This window comes from Engraulis encrasicolus, chromosome 3 (genome assembly GCF_034702125.1).
Source record: "Engraulis encrasicolus isolate BLACKSEA-1 chromosome 3, IST_EnEncr_1.0, whole genome shotgun sequence".
In the NCBI taxonomy this organism is placed as follows: domain Eukaryota; kingdom Metazoa; phylum Chordata; class Actinopteri; order Clupeiformes; family Engraulidae; genus Engraulis; species Engraulis encrasicolus.
This window is the reverse complement of record NC_085859.1, coordinates 13,699,427-13,721,449: the sequence shown is the minus strand read 5'-3', so window position 1 is coordinate 13,721,449 and position 22,023 is coordinate 13,699,427. Positions and strand designations below refer to the sequence as shown.

Here is a 22,023-nt window from a genome sequence, read left to right as displayed (position 1 = left end):
TTTGTATTGTTTTTGTATTAATGTTTTTTTTTGTTTTTTTGCTACATTGCAACAAGCCTGCGCCTTTTACAGTTTATGCCCAGTGCCCACCAACGCAACTAGGATACATTATGCTGTTTTACTGAGGTGGTCCTCCGCGCGTGCGCGTACGCTGGGACGCGCTCCCCCTCGTTTGTCTGCAATGAATATCTGGGAAGAGAGGCAATAGAACAGCAAACAAAATGCATGATCAAAGTGCTTACGCCGAATTCAAAGGATTTATCCGAGATCCTTGATATTTTTCAAATATCAAAGAATGTCAGCGACATCAAATCTGGAATCTGAGGGGGGCGTTTCAAAGGTAAAAGTCAAAAAACAGATCAAGACAATCGTGGCGGATTTAGAGAACGTCCTGGGAAATTTGAAAGATGTGGCAAAAGAACTGAAAGAGGTTAGTGTTTGACTTACTTCTTCAATCAGAAAATCTGTTTGTTGTGTTTTCCCCCGACAAAATACAGATAGGCTATAGCCTAGTCATGCCTTTTTCTAGAATGGGTTGCGTGTATTCGATGTGGGACTAAAGAACATGGGATCATTCTGTTAATACAGTTTTAAGAATTACGCTCGGGTTAGTTACAACACTGCACAGTTTAGCTTCTATGTCCTGCGTCTATAGATGAAATCATTGCATTTCATATGGAAGGTGACGCAATTACAGTCATATCTGTGCAAATCAGCCCACTCCACAAAGGGACACTGACTTTTCCCATAAAGGTCCAAGAGATGATGGATATCCGTTCATGTTGACATTTGTCATAACATACAGCCCTCATGCAGTTTGCATAGAAGTACTGGATGTGTGCGTGTATGTCTGGGTGTGCGCTCTACGCACACGACCTTGCCAATCTCTCCGCTTCCCCTCACATGACGTTTTTGTTGTTTGCATCGATATACGGTGTTGGCTGGCTGGCTGCCCCAGTCTCATCTGATTTTACTGACAGATTTTGACAGACCAAAACGCGGCCTTCCTGTGTGTTCGCCTCCGTGTAGCATCATGAACTCATGCAATAGCTGATCAAGCATGGATGATGCTAGAAAATTTCCCTCATTGTGCTACACAGCGATTGAGCCCAGCTTTGTGGCAAGTAGCTAGCCTAGAAATCTAGACGCCCCTAGCGACCGCAAATTGAATTTGCTCCCGGGGGCAGTCTAGCGGACCCCGGTCGTTTTGCGAGGCTGAAAGTTATCCGATGACAGGGCCAATCAAATCGCGAGGGGGGCCGGGCTACCTAGTAAACAGGAAACTTTCTAAGAAGAAGCATGGTGTCCGTCCGTGCTACGTACAGCACGAAAGTGTTTACTTAATTTAAAAAGCCTGGATGATAATACATTTCGTGACTGACATGGATTGATGTAATAATACACCATGAACTTATGGGGCACAAATAGATCTCAACACATACCATTTGATCATTAGATGTTTTAAACTAGCTCGGTAAGCTAAGTTGAGCATTTTACAGAACCAGATAGTCACACGTTATTATCAGACCACTACTGTAGGTGTAGAATGAAATTGCGGCCCCAATTTCCAATAAGACACATGCCATTAAAAACGAGACATTTGGGAGCTTTGGAAGTCTTTGAGTAGCTTACTAAATAGATGGGAATGACACCGAGTCTACCAAGCTAGTGGCTAGCTAACCGGGTCGTCAACAACACAGACCTAGGTATCCAGGTTAGGGTTAGGTTAGGGTTAGTCTTAGAAAAAAAAACTAGGGTTAGAAACAAAAAACTAACATCAAAAAGATAACTAGCTCCGTTATATGGCGGTGGGATCGATAGTCTGGCTAGTGGGAGCGAGCTGACCGGGGAGCGTCCTGCGTTGGGAGCGACAATCCGGGAAAGTTATGGGTAGCTGGCTAGCTAACGCCGAACATGCCATGTTGACAACAATCATAAATATAACCATTTAACAAGCCCCAAATTGCTCGACATTTTGCTGATTGATCAAGGAGGGTCATGTGGTTGAAAACGAGGCATTTTTGAGCTGTATAAGTGAAAACACGATTTATTAGGAAACTTGTTTGTGGCCGTGGTCATCACACGAATTCACTGCTACGACGGCTGGAAGTTGCCGCTTCATCTACAAAGAGGCCCTCGCTAGTGGCTAGCTAACCTGTCGTCAATAGCAGAGCTAGGTATCCAGCCTTGTATTATATGCCTGCCCCAAATTCTAATAAGATCCATGTCATTAAAAACGAGACATTTGGGAGCTTTGAAAGTCTGTAAGTCGCTTACTAAATAGATGGGAATGACACCTGGTCTACCGACCTAGCGGCTAGCCATGTATTAGTTATGGGTATACAGCTAGCTAGCTAACACCGAACATGCCATGTTGACAACAATCATAAATATAACCATTTAACAAGCCCCAAATTGCTCGACATTTCGCTGATTGATCAAGGAGGGCCATGTGGTTGAAAACGATGCATTTTTGAACTGTATAAGTGAAAACACGATTTATTAGGAAACTTGTTTGTGGCTGTTGTCATCACACGAATTCACTGCTACGACGGCTCGAAATTGCCGCTTCAACTACAAAGGGGCGTGTCGCGTGTACGAGACAGCTGTGACGTTACACAGAAGTGTGTGGGGATTGGTTGTTTGCCATCCAATTGCGTGACGTTGAGTGCTGAAGCAACCGTTTATCCCGCCCACACTGCTGCCCAGCTCTCCTAGACCCTGGTACAGCTTTTTGCTGTACGGGTCTGGCTGCGCTAGGCTAGCAAGTAGCATCACTAGCAAACATTTTTTTTGTTACAATCACATCACATGGCTGTTTCAGTTTCGTGACCGAGTAGTTCTACAGACTGGCACAGGGGAGAAAAAAACATCAGATGGGGTCTGTTCACGTGCGTCTGCCTTGTCTTGGAGCAACGCTTGGTTGGAGTTTGAAATCAATGTAGCTCTGAAAACATTTCCCTGGTTTGTATCCAATTAGTTAGGCCTACATTTTGAAAGACCTGTATTGTATCAAAATGTTGTAACATTACGTTTGTTCATGTTTCTTTGTTGCGCATGGAAAGGCTTTGGAGGTTGAGAAGGAATTGTTGTCTCCAGAGAACAGGTTGATGGTCAGTTGTTGTTGTCAATTGTTCATGAAGGTAAAAGTGGTAGCTATATTGATTCATGCATTTAGCAAAGTGGATAGCCATGTTGTGTGTAGGTCCAACAAATTCTGGAAAATAATGTGTGAATGTAGCCTACTTGTTGACGTCCTTTTGTGAAAATAGAAACCAAGTCTGCAAGGAAGGAAGCACACTAAAGGATGCTGGCCTTACAGCCTGCAGGTCCTCCTGCCACCTCAACCATGAAAGTAGGGATGACAGTGGGAAAAGATTTGTCCTCGGATGGCATGATAGTACAGTATGCCCTGTCATCATTAGGATGGCCACTGTGATGAGTTTTATTTTTTTTCATCAATGTACAATACATTTCTTCTCAGGGTTCATTCATGACGATTCATGATGAGGCATCCATGATGATGAACTTTGCCTTGCAAAACCAGTTATATTCTCATCTTTTATTCTTAGAAATAATGAAATAATTTAGGCTTCTAATCTGGCTGTTCTTCATGTTGTCAGCTTTGCAAGGTTGTTTGGACTGTCCCCTTGACCAGGTCATATGTTAGGCTTCTGTTGAAACAGCTTTGGGTGGATGTGTCATTATCATTGCACTTTGGGAAGACAGGTTCATGGGGAACAAAGGAATGGTAGGGATGGTAGCCAGACGCTCAGGGCCCGTTCAGTATGTGGTTGGGTAGTTTCAGCATTATTCAGCTGTTGTTCCAAATAAAATAACATTTTAGCATGGACATGGTAAGGATGTCATGACAACATCCTCATACACTGCTGAGATTTTTACAGTCGCGAGTAATGCTGCAGCTACTGATGATGATGATCATGGAGATGATGATCAAGTCAAGTCGGCTTTATTGTCAATTTCTTTACATGTGCTGGTCATACAAAGAATTTGAAATTATGTTTCTTACTTTCCCATGCAAACATAGACATACCGGTATGTCTATGTCTGCATGGGAAAGTAAGAAATGTAATTTCAAATTCTTTGTTTGCTCAGTGGTCATACAGTGATCATGGGGGTGGTTGATGATGATGATGATGATGATTATGATGATGATGATGAAAACCATGGTCGATGTTGACAGGAACAGGACTGGAGGATTTAAGATTTGTTTGAGTTCTGATGCTTCTGAGGCTTCTGTGAAAATGTATTTTTCCAAACCTAACAGGGGACTACCTGAGCTGTGGGAAGGGAACATAGTTACGCTACAGTTGTAGACAAAACTCCTACTGCAAATTAACTCAATATGGTGTCATCACTAAAATTGCTGCGTCTGCAAAACCAAACCTTGTCGCCGTGATCTACTTTGTGAGTACCCTCCAGTGTTGCATTGGTAATTGTGTTGCTTTCTTTTTTTACTGAGGTTCACTGAGTGCACTGTAGACATTTGCTTCACATGCCACTTACTATAAAAAAGAGCTGCTTGAACAGTACAACCATCATTTAAAAACACAAATTAGATGTGTAATGTCACCTTTTAATTTGGGTTGACCCTCACGTTTTGTATGGGATGCATTTGTATCAAGGGTAGTCAAATTAATCGTCAACTCAACTGGCGGGAGACCCAGGTGATATGGGCATGATGAAGTGCTTGTGAAGAGAGGTGTGAAGAGTATGAGCATTTCAATCACCTTTGGATGAAAGAATATGAACAGAAGTTAATTTCAATTCAGCATTTTATCTCATTGTTATTCATTTTTAGATTTAATATGTTTTTTTGAGAAATAGTGTGATGGGGGGGGTAGATTGGGATTATCAATTAACCGTAAATCGATCGATAAGGTCAATCAACCAACAATTAATTAATTAATTGATAATTTGCATCCCTAGTAGTTCATATGTTCAAAATCGCTGCTTGAAATAGTCTGAGGAAGACAGGGTAAAGCAAATGTCCTTCTTCTTTAATGTCGCGTCTAAGCAGCACTCTCCCAGTGTATTGCTGGGCCTTTGTGTTACACAAAGGGGAGAGCAAGTGCTAGAGGCTCTGATTAGTGTAAACAGTGGCTTCACAGGTCACTGGCTATGCCATTTTGTTTCAGTTTCCTTCTGGTCTTGGCGGAGGCCCGTGTGAGAGAGAAGCTCCAGCTTTGAAGTCAGGCCATGACTCACTAAACTGCTCCTTTTAAATCTGCTTTCTCTGAGGTGCAAAACAAACATCACACATAAATGCATGATGGTACTAGGGATGCAAACGATTAATCGATTAGACCCAGGTGAAATGGGCATGTGAAGAGTGTGTGTGAAGAGGGCTGTGAATAGTGGGAATATTTAAATCACCTTAGGATTAAAGAATTGAAATATAATTCATTTAAATGTGGTATTTTATCTAAATTTTTAAATATGTTTTTTAGATTTAGTAGGTTTTTTCCGAGAAACATTGAAATTTGGGGGGGAAAACGCCGCTTATCAATTAATCGTAAGTCGATCGATAAGGCTATCAACTAATGATTAATGAATTAATCGATAATTTGCATCCCTAGATGCCAATAAATGTCCAAGGAAGAGCTATTCTGTGCATTAAGCTTATTCTACCTAGTTATATCTAGTTGTTAACTGTCCAGTGCATTACAGTAACTCTGTGATTGTTCAGTGTTTATCCCATTTCCCATGTTGCAAATATGGCTTACTTTGTATGGCTTTAAGGTGCATTAAAACACTACAGTACGTACATGTTGCCAGGAAGTCAAGTCCAGAATTTGAAACAGATACATGAAATTACATACTAGCTGCTGCACAAAATTTCACCTGACCTTTCAGAGGTGAAAACCTTTCATCATATGATAATTTTTGTATTTGATATTTTAACGTGTATGAAACGCACAACACTCATTGTGTGGTGTGCTGACTTCCTGAACTTTGTGATTACTCAATAAACAGAGAGTGCCACATATATGATAATCTCTAAATTATTTTTTTCACCACAAGCCAAAATGGGAGCATGTCTTATGTTCCCACAGCCCATTGGTCCCACATCCCATTGGTCCCACAGCAGTAAGATTTTTAACATTGTTTTTTAGGCCTATTGGTTCTCTTAGTTTAATTGGAAATGTGGGAACACAGAGTTGTAGAGCATAGGGCCTATATTTGAATAATTTCTTAAAACTGTGGGAACCTGGAGCAGCAGGAATAAGCTGGGGCCATTGGGCTGTGGGACCAATGGGCTGTGGGAACATAGAGCTGACCCCGCCAAGATGGCTAGTAGATGCTAATCCTAGTAACCAAACACACACTCACTAATGGGTCAGTACTGTAAGTGGCTAGTAAGCTGGTCTTTTCTACCAGTCAAATTAAAATTTCACCAGCATTTGGCCGGTTGGCTGGTGTTAATTTAGAGCCCTGTATGAGATGCACGTGAAATGCATGTGTGATTTTTGTGTCATTCTGAAGTGTAATGCTGCTTGCCAAATACCAAGAGTGTGAAGAAAAAACACTACTGACATGTCCTCACCAGAGAATAGAATTGCAGATATCTCCTTCAGAATTTGTGTGCTAACTGACTGACAGTGGACAGTCCAGTCTTACCTAGCTTACTAGTTGGGTGCTTGAATAGAGTAACATTCAGACTACCAGCCTGTCATGTCTAAGATTCTAAAAAAATTCTGATATTGAGCATTGGCAGCGTGCATTTCCTCGTAAATTGTCCTCTTACCATGTGAACACTTTAAACGAAAGTATGTCAGCCTTGGCCTAATGGTCAAAATATTGGCCTAAACACACAGTTAAGAGACCAAACATTAAAAGGGTCATTTTTTCCCAGTCAAAATAAGTCAAATATAGGCAATCTGTTAAGGATTGAAATCCTCTGCCTCTGCAGCTCTGGGGGCTGAACGGAATTCTGCACAAGCTGTTTCCCTATTATTCGGGTGTGTGTGTGTGTGTGTGTGTGTGTGTGTGTGTGTGTGTGTGTGTGTGTGTGTGTGTGTGTGTGTGTGTGTGTGTGTGTGTGTGTGTGTGTGTGTGTGTGTGTGTGTGTGTGTTTGTGTGTGTGTGTGTTTGTGTTTGTGTGTGTGTGTGTTTGTCTGTGCGTGCGTGCGTGTATTTGTGGCAGTGTGTGTGGGAGTATGCGTACAGTAATGATGCATGTCCTGATGTGGTCTGGTGTCTGTGTGTGCGCGTGCGTGCGTGCGTGCGTGCGTGCGTGCGTCTTTCGGTACGTTTGTGTGCTTTTTTGTCTTGGCAGGTGGTGCATGAGATTGACAGCCTGACGAGCAGCCTGCGCCTGGAGGAGGAGATGACGGACAGCTCCAAAACAGACACGCTCAACAGCAGCTCCAGCAGCACCACCACCACCACCACTGCCTCCAGCATCGACAAGATGATCAGGACCTCGCCGCCACGCCTGGACGAGTGCCTGTGTCGACCGCCGCCACTCCCATCGCTCCCATCGCTCAACTCAGGTTACCTGGCTGTCTCCAAAAATATGTATTTTATTACTTAGTTTAAAGGCTACATGTTTGATCCTCTTGTCAAGGATCGAAAAGCCTGAGGAGGGTCCGGCAAGAAGATGGAAATGTTGCTTCAGGTTAAGTTACCTGGAGGTTACCTGGACTGTCTGCACTAAATTAGTTTCTGCCATATTTTGAAGTAGTTGTGAATATATCATGGGAACATACATAGCTGTGAACATACCACAAGCCTGCATAGAAAGGGCACAATGGGCAATGGCAGAACAGTAGTTTTTAGGACATCAAACTTGAACACTTTGAAATTGGACAGTGTTGAACTAATGTACATACAGTATATACAAAGGATGACTGAATTTTGGTTAAGCTTAAGAAGAACATAGAATGAGTCTCGAGAACACAGAATGCATCGGTTCATACTTTACCCTTTACTTACAGCAATAATTGTGTGATTTTGTGTCCAGGTGTTTTGACCGTTTTGAGAAAGCCCCACCCTCCGCCTCCACCCCCGCGCCTCACCCCACTTCGGCCAGAGGACCACCACCACACTCACGCGCGCAGCCGCAGTCCCGGGCGCATGGTCAACGGCACCCTCATCCGGAACGGGACGTTTCCCGGAAAGCCGACGGCGCTCCACAATCTCGAATCCTGCTGCCTGCCTCGACCAATCCCTGTGGACAACAGTAAAGCGCTGGTGCCCATTGTGCCATCTCAGCCCCCCGTACCCGTACCCGCGCTGCTGCCTCCAGTGCTTTCCAGACACGAGAAGAGTCGCTGTTTGCAGTTCTCCACGTCCATGGCACCGCCAACAACAAACGCTGTGGTCCCGACAGTAGCTGCAACTCGGGAAAGGGTTCGGTTCAGTGAGACTGTGCAGTACCACGGCTATTGCCCCGACTGTGACTTGCAGTACGACGAAGATCACACAGAACTCCACCTCCATGACGGCATCCTTGAGGAGGAAGAGGAGGAGGAGGAGGAAGAGGAGGAGGAGACACCTCTTAGTCCCACACATCATCATCACCACCGCTGCTTCGCCTCCACGCCTTCGCCTCCTCCACACCCGCTCCCACTGGAGAATGGAGGAGGTCTCAGCTCGAGCCACAGCTTCCCGCCAGGTGGACTACTCCCCTTACCGCCGCCCTGCACACCCCACCACGCCCAGTCCTCTTCCTCCGTGGCCAGCTCCACTCTCAAGCCTGTGCCCAAGACCATCTTACGCAAGTCCACCACCACCACCGTTTGACGTAGGCCTGCCTCTGTTGAGAATGGATACCGTAAGCATAGTTGTGGACGCTTGGCTATTTTTGGATATGGAATAGTTGTCTATTTTTTACAAACTCTTCTCTAAAAACGATGACGTTCGGCACGTTATCGATCAGCCCTCCATCAGCAGAGAGGGAGCTTGAAGGGAGAGTGATCTCACACTGGTCCTGCCGTTAACCTAGATGGTGAGTATCTATTTGTTGCTTCTTCTCAGGGATTAACCCATTGTGTCCTGGAGACACATATACGCTGCATTCAGGCTCTTGAGATTTGACCCATTTTGTTACAAATGTGGGTATGTTAGAGCTGCATGAACACATTCTAGTACAAAATAAAGCTTCTAGCTTTTAAATGCAACTTATTTCATGTTTTTAAGTGCTTCACAGGCTGAGATATTTAGGTTTTAATAGGGAGGCGTCATACGTCGGCATCACACGTATGACATGACAGTGTCATAGCAGTGTCGTAAGACAGTCATGTACGTGCTATAAACATTATGTCAATCTCATGAGCATGTTATGACTGTTTACATGAAATGGCATTTCGGTTTTGGTAAAGACAGCCCAAACAATGTCAACTTTTTATGACCCTTTCATGGCATTGACATAATGTTTATGACTTAGGGCTGGGCGATATGGAAAAAAAACAATATCACGATATGGATTACTTTATATCACAATAACAATATATATCACGATATCGCACAATTACATACGTTTTCAGTTATTCTCTTTATTTGCTCTTTATTTTTTCATGTCGCAAAACAACCTTTCTTTAAAATTGATCTTTTTATTCTTATTTTTACAGTTACATGAACTTATAGTGTGTATTGTGTGTATTAAATGATATTCAATTGTATAAAATTGATAAAATTACTATCACGATATAAACGATATAGGAGAAAGGTCACAATATACACTTTTATATCACGATAACGATATATATCGTCATATTGCCCAGCCCTATTATGACTCATCTATGACTGTGTCATCATACCGTTTTGAGACTGTCATTGCATGTGTCATCTCATGCCGGTGTCAAGTAAAGTGTAACCGGAGAAAAAGAAAAGCATTGTGATTGAATGACCCATTGCTCAATCAAGACTATCCCCTATGGTGCAGCACTTGACTAACCTGTCAAGCAAAAATATATAAACAAAGTTTTGCTGCTAGGGTTCATCTAGTTTACTGCTATATAGACTATGTACAGGAGGCTCATTGAGGTATTCTCAGCCCCTAAGTAACAAGCATACAATATTGGAAAATATTGTGAGGGAATGAATACCAAAATAAGCTGAACTAGAGCAGACCTCAGTCACACCGTGGAAGAACGGCAGCCCAAAGGTTCATGTACACTTGGGGTATGTGGGATATTGGAGAGTGGTGTGAGGGGCATAAATAAATACCTATTTTCTCCCACATTGTCTCATATTAGTAAAAGGACTGTCAGGATTCAATTTCAGTGCTCTATTAACTTTTATTATTTACATCAATTTTGGGCAACCTGGATTCATTATTAGTTACAATCCAGTTCAATCCCAAATGACGTGGTTTTAACAGCTAATTGTCTGGTTGCATTGGAATATGGAATATGTGTCATTGGGTTGAAAATATTAAATAGATGTTGCCATGTTTACACTAATGACTAGCGGGAAAAAAAAAAATGAAAAAAAAAACATTGTCATTTTGGTCTCCCCTTTCCTTCTTTATGAGGTCTGGGTCATGTCATCTAGCCTCGCGACGCCATCCTATGTACTCCACCCAAAGATTTTGGCTCTGTCAACAGTCGGCTTTTCGCCCAGGCTACATGTCATGCTCTTGGTTTGGACTTTCTGTCTTTCTTGACTTTTCTTTTTCTCTGGTCCCACCCTCTCTCACTCTCTCACTTTTTCCAATTGTCTCTCTGCAGTCTCTTCTCTTCTCTTCTATTCTCTTCTCTGCTTTCATCTTTCATCTCCATTTATCTCTACATCGATTGATGTCTTCTACTGCTGGGCTTTCTTTCTTTTTCTGTTGTTTGCTTTGCTCTTTTTACACATTCTCTCTCTCTCTCTCTCTCTCTCTCTCTCTCTCTCTCTCTCTCTCTCTCTCTCTCTCTCTCTCTCTCTCTCTGTCTCTCTGTGTCTCACTCTTCATCTGTGCTTGTACAGAGTTGGGTCCCACTGCATCCATCATTTAGATAAGAATTGCTGCTTACTCAAGTGTGCTGAAACTGAAACATGAATTTCAAATGAAAAGATGGTTGCGATGGAGTAGAGATACCCCCTTTAAAAAATACCACCTCCACACCCCACACCCCTTCAGTTTTTGTATTGACCAATCACACCCTAGCCTGGCCATAGCCATCCTCCCGTCTTTTTCATGTATTTTCATCAGGCAACATTATATTACTTGATGGGCCATCTCAGCAGTGGCCCTGTGCTCTGTGATAGGTCACACACGCATCGATGGTTATCACTGGTTCCCACCCAAAGTGAGCCTTTTTTGCCTGGGTAAAACAACAGTGTATGAGATAGATATTTTTATATATACAGATGATGTGATGTTCCTCTCTCTATTGCCATGAAAACAAAAGTGCTGTGTGCGTGTGTAGCTATGTTTGTGTATTTATGTGCTGCTGCCTAATGAATAAGGAACGAGCCTAAAATAACCAACAGATTCAGAAGCTACTGCTTTCTGTTACTCAGAAAAGGAAAAGGCTGGGAAATATTTGTGGTGTACTTTACTTAAAAGAGAACAATAGGCGTTGGCTGGTGAATATAGCAAAAGAACAATATAATCCCCTAGCCCTGGTAGAAACGCTGCAGTCATCTGATTTACAATCTGTGAATGAAGTGAATATGAATACTGGGGAACTAATTGTTTAAAGTGAAATCCTCGTTCATCATGTTTCCTTAATATGTGGTGACATGTTCTTTGTCCAACGACCTTATCATGAGCGATTGCTGTAATAAAGACAGGAATGAGCATACCCATATCCAATCATTCGGAAGCATATTGACACAAAATCCTAATTAGCAGGAGACAGCAGCCAGCAAACATCAAAATTGGATGGAAATTTCTGTGTTGCGTTAACAAAAAAAAATAAACAAAATGGTGTTTAGCGCTAAATACCGGACTATCCAGTGTCCTTATCCCCTTAAGAAGCATCTTAGCAGGGAAACATGGCCCTTCTCTGTGAATCAAGCTGTACATCAGTTTCAGTTTTGACCTTCTCGCCCAGCCCAAGTCAGACACATAGTTTTGATGCAGTTCTTGGCTGACATTAATATGCATGGTTGTTGTGTGTGGGCTTCCCTTTGTGTGCCTCTATTGCATGCGAGCGTGGGTGGGGTGTATACTTGCCATGTGCTCTTAGCTCATCTCCAGTGTGTGGAGGTCGGATGAGTTAGTCAAGTGTCCTAGCTGTAGAAGGGAAAAAAATAATGAGGCATTTAATTTAAGAAGCGTCTTTGAATAGTAATTTCAAAGGTCTGAAAAAAACAAGACAATCATTTGTTGTATTCCTGTTTAGTTGTGCTTTCAAGATAGATACTCCAAGATGCGCAACTAGGTGATGAGTGATCTCCATTATATGGCAGAATTGTCACCACATACGTACCAGTATAAAGTAATAACATTAATCTTCATGTATTACACAGGAAGATTTGAAGTTACATTTGAATAGGCCTGACTCAGCTTAAAGTGCTTTTCAGCATTTTCATTTTTTAGGTCTGAAAAATGCTCACATTACAAGACTTAATCATTTACATGCACAGCTTGGCAAGACTAGACTTCTCTCCATCATGCTCAAATGGCAAGCACTTTGTTATACAGTACATGCCCTGCACAAATAGGACTGAATGATATCGCTGGGAAACCTCTCACAGAAAACCATGTTAGTGTGGAGGAATGTGAGCCTATAAGACTGTTTTCGCATGACTTGTCTCAAAACAATAATCCTAAAAAAATATCTTTACAAAAAACACCCTTGCACTTCACTTGTAAAATATATTGAACCACCAACATTTTAAAAGTGAAAGCAATGTTTTTGAATTGTTATTGCATCAGGTTGCTTTTTCTTTAAGTTACTGTAGTTCTAAGCAGGTCTCGTTGTGTACGTGGGCTGAAGGAAATAAATCAATGCGGCACTTCACTCTGCCATCCCACTCAGGTTGACCTTAAGATGCCGTCTCTCTGTAGGCAAAGTCATCCAAAGACGGGATGTTCATAACGAAGATGGCCATAATTATCTTGGATCATTTGGTACTGTGTGTTTGATCATCACCACAAGAGAAAGAACAGGCACTCCCCTTTTCTGAATTTCAGTGACAGAAAAACAAGCCTAAATCTTAAATTAAGTAAGGGCCCTCTTGCTGAATCCCTTCATTGCAGCGAGTAGTTAAATATGCCAATTAAAATCAGAATCACTAAAAATAACCACAGCAGTTTCTGTAATAAAGAAAAGAACATGGTAGAAAAGAAAACGAGAAATACCATAGGTATGGCCTTCAAATGACCCAATAACCCTATCAGATACTGTACCAATAGCATACTGTAGCCTGACTATACTTTTAAACAGGATTTGTCAAAAGCGTCATTAAGACTTTTGACATCTTTGGCCTACAGCTCTTGAAAAGTGTGAAGCTACTGGAGTTATAACTGATGTTACTATCAATGTGTTTTGAACACATTCTGTGATACCCCTACTCCAGTCTCTCCTTCAGTTACAATACCTGTGAAGTGTCCTATCAAGTTGGTAGACAAAACAACCAAAGAATCATCAGACCTACATTGTGCACAATCACAAAACAACAAACCGGTTTCCTACCTCCCTCATGTCCCCTGTGTATGTATTGGGAAGAAAAAGGGGTCGCACACAGGAGCTGGATGCTATGAGTGAAACTGTATTAAAAGCAGAAAATGAAGAGAAGCCAAAACTGAAAGTGGGTTTCAAACGTTTCGGGTCTAGCCCATCATTACTGTTCCCTGTGTATTGAAGGAGCAATTGTCAATGATGCTACTTGTGTGGAACAGCTCCTTTCCCTTGCTATGCTGTGTGTCATGGGTTGGGTATACTGTGTGACCTGGGTGTCTGTGTTGGGATCTTATCTGTATTGTAGATAGGCCTACTGAGGAGTAAAGTCCAATGGACTGCAGATCTACTACTGCACACATGATCATGAGCTCTTCTCATTAGAGATGCACCGGATCCTGATTTTTAGGATCCTGCCGGATACCGGATCCACTGCTTAAGATCCTGCCAGATCCGGAACCGGATACCGTATCCTACGAAAGGGTTGAAACACATAACCTACTCCCACACGTGGGCCCTTTTTATTACGTTGGCTCAAACTATTTTTAGACTCATTCCCGTACTGCCACACTGCCCGCACTGGCCACTTCCAAAGTTCTTTCACTCCATGCAGCAATTGGGGTTGTGAAAGACTGACTGAAAAACCTAGGCTAGAGATGCACCAGATGCTGATTTTTAGGTAACTGACGGATACTGGATCCACTGTTTAAGATCCTGCCGGATCCGGATCCTGTGAAAAACCCTATTATCCTGCCGGATCCTGGATCCTGTGCATCTCTACTTCTCATTGATTGTATATTACAAGAATTATTAATTAGTTCTAATATGCATTATACAATAGTTAGATCCGGTCAATTTATTTTGCGATATCTGATTGGATGAGACGCGTTCTACTGGCATTCTACGCGTCGGTAAGGAGGATGATGTCTAGGTGGACATCATCCTCGGAGACTCATCACACCTAATAATCACTCCGCCGTGGATAGAATGTAACCAGGGCCGCGCATTTTGAACTCGCCATCATTCTATCTCATAGTCTACTGCGGAGAAAGTGAATGTAACCAGGGCCGCGTAGTTTGAACTCACCATCATTCTATTTCATTGTTCTATGCTGGACTAAGTTGGGCGCACGCACGCCCGCATGACAGAGAGCGTAGGCTATCCCAGTTGGTGGCTGGATTCTGGCAGAGAGGAAAGAAGTTATCTGATTCTAGTGCAGTTGTCTGGGCAGTTGGCAGACCTCTGCGGCCGCTATTTCGTAGTCTTTTGAAGGCAATCTAACATGTAGCCTACTTTAAATATTAAGATAGTTTCAAACGGGGAATATGCGAGACAACGGACACTTTTTTGACACAGAGACAGAAAGGCTATGTCAGTCTACTGCAGTGTATGAGAACCGCTATAATCGGATCTCATTTGTGCTGCGGGAGAGGGAATGACGAGGAAGAGATGCTCTTAAAAATATAGCCTAGGCTATCAGCAATTGCCGTCCACCACGTGCAAATTAGTAGGCTACAAAGTGGGCATCTGGAAGCAAGATACCGTGTGCCATGCGATTTAAAATCATGGCCGCTTGGAACTGGAATGAGTTGCCTTTTCGTTTAGGAGGGAAAACGCGAACCCCTTTCTCGGGTTCGCACCCACATCAGACGTTTGCATGAGAAAGTGTTTCAGCAACAAAGTTGTAGCCTAAACTTTAGCAGACATCGGGGTATCATAGGCCTACAAGGGATTGATTTGTGTGGTTGTGCGTGTGAGAACAGCGCTCGGATCTCATGCGGCACTGGAGAGGAAAGGACGAGGGGGGTGTCTTTACGCAGCTAGCAGCAAGTTTGCGGTCCACAAAAATGTGAAAATCAATATCGGCTGAAAAAGGCTTATAAAATAGGCATCTAACTAAAATGTTGAAGTTGCACAGTGTTTTCATTTAGGCCTATCATGCATCATTTTAGTAAGCGAAGCCCAGTCACAGGCCACACAGAAACACTTCACACCGTTTCATGGAACTTTGCGCGCTGGCGCTGTCAGCTTGTCAGCTCGTCATTGCATAGCAACCATACAATCAATTCGGAACTACTTTGCTTAGCGGAGCAGGTAAACAAAGTATGATTAAGGTAACTAATAAACACGAATTCGAACATTTATTCTGGTATTTTGTTGGCAAATGAACTATTGTATAAAAGCAATATGACCCTCGTGGTCGGGATGATGTGCACTGACATCCTCCCTGGTGTGATTGCCGACGGCACTCAGCCTTCGGCTTCGTGCCTATGGCCGAACCACACCAGGGAGGATGTCAGTGCACATCATCCCTCCCACTCGGGTCATATTGCTTAAACAATGGCTCTTCTGCCTGAAAATGCTCTCCCTGGACTTCAATTTGCTTTCTCTCTTCTGCCTTTCCCAAGTACCTTTTAGCCTGACCAGTAGATATTAGAGAACTAAGGCAGATGTGGTGTGTGTGTGTGTGTGTGTGTGTGTGTGTGTGTGTGTGTGTGTGTGTGTGTGTGTGTGTGGTGTGGGGTGGGGTGGGGTGTTGTTGGGTGGGGTGAATATTTGATTATATTTTGTTATAATTTGTTGTATGTGTGCGTGCTGTGTATGGACTGTATACTGCATGTGTCCCTTTGTTTCTCTGTAGTAATTCATTATTAAGTCGATCTGATCTTCTCTTCTCTTCTCTTCTCTTCTCTTCTCTTCTCTTCTCTTCTCTTCTCTTCTCTTCTCTTCTCTTCTCTTCTCTTCTCCTCTCCTCTTCTCTCCTCTTCTCCTCTCTTCTCTTCTCTTCTCTTCTCTTCTCTTCTCAGGTTCTGTCAGTGTTTGGCTATCTGCTCTTTCAATGAGAACGGTGGGCCACGTGGATGGAGGAGGGAGAGGAGCTACCGTTGTTTCACAGCTAAAGGAATTCTTCCAGTCACATCCACACGGCTCCAAAGTGTCACCTTCTGGATGGCCAGAAAAAGTATTACATAATTATGCAACAAATATCACACACTATTGAGATGATTTCTTTTTGTTTTACTGAAGTATATTTGATGGGCTTTTGAGCCTTACTGTATTCCACTGGATAGTGATGACCAGACAGGAAATAAGTGGGTGAGAAAGATGGGGTAGGTTTGGGAAACGACCCAGGCCAGATTTGGACCTGGTCCCGATGGGCAGTGAGCACTCCCATTGAGCTGATTTCTATCAGACAATATTTGAGTGTCAGACAATATTTTTATTTATTTTTGGTCATCATCTCATATTTCTTAACCCTTTTCCTTAAACATTCTACAGTTCCCATAGAGCTCTATTTGAAAAATTGTGACATCTTAGTATAGTGAGAACTTACTTGTACTCCTCAAAAAGGCCACCACATATAATTTCTAACAACATTGCAGAACAATGTCCGATCCAGCAGTTTTCATTTCTCCCTGCACATAATCGGCACACTTTTTTTCTTGCAAACAAGAATGGCAGCCGTTGGATTCAACAATTAACAAGTGGATCCAACAAAATTAGAGCTCAATCATAATCAACAGCGAATGTCAGTGGTGGACATGGGCTATGGTGTACTGGGGTTGTAATGAAAACAGTGGAATTGATCGCTGGCAGAGCAGTGCTATGCACTTTGAGGGAAGCAATATGTGGTTGCCTAAACACTGAAGTATCCAGTAAAAGGCCTATCAATGTGAGTTTAAGATCCTGAAAAGCCATTATGCTGTTCTTTGTTTTCTTTTGTTTTTGGTTTATCAGATTACAAGTCAATTGCATATTTATTTGAGACACAGATAAAAGAGGCTGGAAGAGGTTATTTTTTTCTGTGATGGTGGGTACCCACCTTACACAAGTGAGGCGAGCAGTTCATTCCCAAAGAAAACGTTTCAAATTCTCCCAGAGCTTTCAGTGTGAAATGCATGTTAGAAATGTTTTAACAACGTGGTAACTAAACTGTCACAAGAACATTAATGAAACAGGAGTTGTGACCTTTGGTGCAGTGTGCACACAGCATACATCACTGAAACTGTGCCAGAGTGGTATGCAAGGGGCAGTGTAGCCTATTTCCCTTCCCTCTCCATGCTAATGTTGTAGTCCAGTGTTTCTCAACTGGTGGGTCCCGACCCAAAGGTGGGTCGCGGAGGGGTCATGGGTGGGTCGCAGAGCCGTGGTGTAAAAAAAAAAAATCGTAATTCATTGATTCGCAAAAAAAAAAAAAAAAACCCTTATGAACTGGTGTCATCTGTCGTCATAGATAAAATCAGAATGTTTATGCGAGATAGTAGCGTGCAACCAGACATTCGAGTGTCGCTAAAAAAAAATGGGTCGCGACCGAATGAGAGTGGAAAATGTTGGGTCCCAAGACTGTTCCAGTTGAGAACCACTGTTGTAGTCAACAGCCAACCTGGATATGGGAAATTTGATCCTACCAATACAGCTTACTTGACTTATAAAAAATAAGTTTAATTGGCTTTTGCCTTTTTTTATGGATAGGACGATGAAGACCATGGCAAGAGGAGAGAGAAAGGATAGGATTGGGAAATGACTCAGGCTAGACTTGAACCTGGGTCCCCATGGGTGTGCAAGCCCAATTCATGTCACGGAGCATCAGTGTGATGTGCCACTTCACCTTACTTTACTTTTTCAATAACATATTTTTACCCGATAACACATATGGTGTGGGTAGTTTACTCAAATATAAGTTTAACTTTTTTCCTCATGATTTAAAAATGGCCTGAAGGGTGACTCTAGGCTATGTAAAAAAACAACAACACTCACAAACTGAAGTGTTGTATAAAATGGAAGCAGGTGAGTACCGCAGTAGGTGGACCAAATGTGAGCTGTAGGCATACTCGACTTTGGGTTTGTAGAGCCTGGATGTCCAGCTGTTCTCTAACAATACTGGGGTGAATTTCTCGAAAGAGAAGTTGTTCGCCTGTTAGCAACTTCGGTAGTTGCCAATGGGAAAATGCATTGAAAACAATGAAGGAGCTAATGTAGTTAGCAACTTCGGTTTTGAGAAATGCACCCCTGATATTCCTTTTTGAGTGCTGATAACTACTGCTGTGGCTGTTGTGGTGGCTAGTGTTACACTCTTTACCACTAGGGGGTAGTAACAATCGGATTGGCAAAGGCACAGTCTTTAGATGGAAAGAGGAAAAATCCTTCTCAGCAATTAAAAAAAATAACACAGCAGAGTCTGAGTACAAAATGTGGCGGGGAGTATGTTTTAAACAGATATGTGTGCGTATATATCAATATAATGTATACAAAGTGATTTTTCTATAGAGATTTTGAAGTGTTACAAATATTTTTGATATTTCTAAAGATGATTTTAAAGATTACTCTGCTTTTTTTCCGCAGAGCTGAAATCTTAGCAGGAAATGTATGGATAGTTTATTTATGTATCATTTGAAAAGTACAACTGAAGATTAAAAATGATATTTATATGTTTCTTACATTAGGGAAAAAAACAACAGGACAAGTCAGTCGTTTCTAAGCAAAATGTGAAGCAAAACAACAAAAAATAATAATGATGCCAAATACATGTTTTGTGAGTGGACAAGGCATGACCCACAGGTAGAGAGCATGATGGACTATTGATGCATCATACAACACTGTGGTCTCCTATGCATTTTAACTTACAGAGAGTCTTTGGATATGCAGTGACTGTTGATTTCAGTCCATTTCGTCTCTTTCCTTTCTTCACCTTATGTCCCTCAGCGTGTCTCAAATGGTGCACTTGTGCACTTGGGGCACTATGTTTCAGTGCCACGGGTGCTCATGCTGCAAATGTAGTGTACTGAAAGTACCCGGATGCTGCTCTACGTAGTAACGGTCTAAAATGCAGTGTGTGAACGATAGACACTGTGCACACTTAAGCCTGGCTCAAACTACACGACTATCGCGCCGATTCTCGGCTGAAAACCCCCCTTACGACAATCGCTGGAACGTTACCCCCCAGGACCATCGCAAGCGATTGTCGGGAAAGATTTCCTCGTCGTGAGCGATGTTCTAAGATAGAACTTTGGCAGCTCCAAGAGTCGCCGATCGCAAATCGTAGAAATCAAACAGTGTTTGATATTTGCGACTGGAAATAGAACGTCGGGCATTGTCTCGGTGGCTGCGAGCAGCGACAAGATTGACAGTTGCGATTCTCTTCTAGTGTGCGGTGCACCCCGACGCCAAAATCGGACACACAATCGCTAGTCGTGTAGTTTGAGCCTGGCTTAAACAGCCGCCATGTTAACGTAATGGAAGAAATCTGATGTTCGGTTCAGCAGAAGAATTTCGTCAACAGTCCAGTCCAACGACCAACCTGTTCATGTCAAGCCAAGTATGGTATGCGACATAGTCACCATTTGGGGTGAAGGAAATGTAAGTACGTACAAACATGAGACACTGTGTAATGGGAACAGTAGCCAACTGATATTTTGGCGCGCTAATGCTATGCTAGTCCGTCACTTCCAGTAACGGCACAACGTTGGTGGTCCAGACTTTCTCTCGACACTATGCACTGCAGACTTCAGTGCACTGTGTGCACTATGCATTAAACGCCAGTGCACTGAGACAAGTTCGCCATTTGACACACGCCACCTGAGTCCTTTCTCTCTGTCTTGTCCATAGCTCACCCATTGTATATTGTGTCTCTGTCGCCCACTCTCTTTTTATGTATTAGCTCCATGAAGGAGCTTGTGTTTTGGCGGCATAGGCGTTGTTTGTTTGTTCTTTTATTTGTTGGGTTATTAGCTAGCAGGACAACACAAGCATTTGTTCAGGATGTATCAGAAACTGGCTAATTCAGAAATTATACGATTTTTCAACTGATCGGCACGCTTTTTGCCTCCAGATATTTTTAAAGGATCGTTCACCGCTGCTAGATAAGACCGATATTGATTGATTTCTTGTTTTAATGATCCACATGGGCTGATGTTTTTATGGTTTTAGTTGCACTTACAACTAGACCGCTCAAGAGGGTGAAATTGAGCTGCCTCGGTGGATATCTGCATCTCTGGGCACAATTCTAGTTTTTCATTTGCATTGTTTTTCAGCTGCTGTCTTCCTTGCTTCTTCACTAAGCACCTCTATACACTTGCCTTTTTTAGGCTATATCCACATTAGTCCATTTCTAAATAGAAACGTAACATGGTTGTCATATTTTTTTACCCATCAATTGAAGTCTTTAATTTTTGGTCTCTACGTAATGAACGGTTAAACCAGTCCTGTGTTGTATTTGGAGGTGGAAACGACAAACAAGGACAGAAATAGTTTAATTTCTGAAACCATATAAAAAAATGGACCAATGTAGACGTAGCCATACTTCTCTCTGGTGTCATTGTCTGCCTCTGTGTCTGTTTTCTTCAATTTTCTCTCCCAAACCTCCTTCCACCCCAAGTCCTAGTTTGAGGACCTTCTGTCCGGTGAAGCAGCTGGGTGCTGCCCATTGGTTGCTATGATGGTATGAAGCTTGATGATGTCACTGATTGAAGACTGTGAGAGAGGCATGAGTTTATACTAGATCTTGTGAATCATTGCACTTTGCACTGTAAATTTTATTCTTTATACAATGGGAAGATTGAACCCCCTTTAATATGTGAAATACAGAGTACATTTACAATTTCTCCTTTGTGTCATCTCTTTCTTTCCTTCCTGTATGTATATAGGCAGAATAACAGGACATAAAAATAAGAAGGAAAAAAGGTATAGTTTCGCCTTGGAACAGCAAGAATCTGTGTGCACTTCACAATTCAGAATTATCTTAGTTCAAAGGTGCACAGTGTATTATTTTCAGTAGTTTCCCCTGGAATTCATGCTGCCCATTCACAAATGTTACTTTTTTCACTAATTTTCATTTACCATTATCAAATTCTAAGTATTTTGGGAAAATTGCACTTTTCATACATGGACAGTTATGGGTAAGCGGTTAGAGCATCAGACTTGTATCCCAAAGGTTGACGGTTCGACTCCTTACCCGCCAGGTTGGTGTGGGGAATAATTAACCAGTGCTCTTCCCCATCCTCCTCCATGACTGAGGTACCATGAGCATGGTACCGTCCTGCCGTACTACTCCCGTGGGGCACCATTGGGGGCTGCCCCCTTGCACGCGTGAAGCATAAATGCAGTTTCGTTGTGTGCAGTGTGCAGTGAACACTTCTGTGCTGTGGAATGCTGTGTCACAATGACAATGGGAGTTTCCCAATGGGCTTTCAAAAGGCTTTTCTTCTCATTACATTACATTACACTTAGCTGACACTTTCATTTATTCAAAGCGACTTACAACTATTATTTTTCAGGGTATTGGTTACAGTCCCTGGAGCAATGTGGGGTTAGGTGCCTTGCTCAAGGGCACTTCAGCCATGGATGGTGATGTAGGGAGAGGTCAGGGGGGATTCGAACCGGCAACCCCTAGATTGAAAGACGAACTCTCTAACCACTAGGCCACGGCTGCCCCAATTCCCAA

General features: G+C 42.5%; 1 protein-coding gene across 1 annotated transcript; it reads left to right on the top strand.

Moving 5' to 3' along the window:
• Nucleotides 1-320: 320 nt before the first annotated feature.
• On the top strand, nucleotides 321-16,768 carry prr16 (proline rich 16). The gene is made up of 4 exons (XM_063194311.1): nucleotides 321-430; nucleotides 7,301-7,517; nucleotides 7,988-8,974; nucleotides 16,391-16,768. Exons 2-3 carry the CDS (start codon nucleotides 7,352-7,354, stop codon nucleotides 8,767-8,769), a joined length of 948 nt encoding a protein of 315 aa, XP_063050381.1. The 5' UTR covers nucleotides 321-430; nucleotides 7,301-7,351; the 3' UTR covers nucleotides 8,770-8,974; nucleotides 16,391-16,768.
• The last annotated feature ends 5,255 nt before the right edge of the window (nucleotides 16,769-22,023 follow it).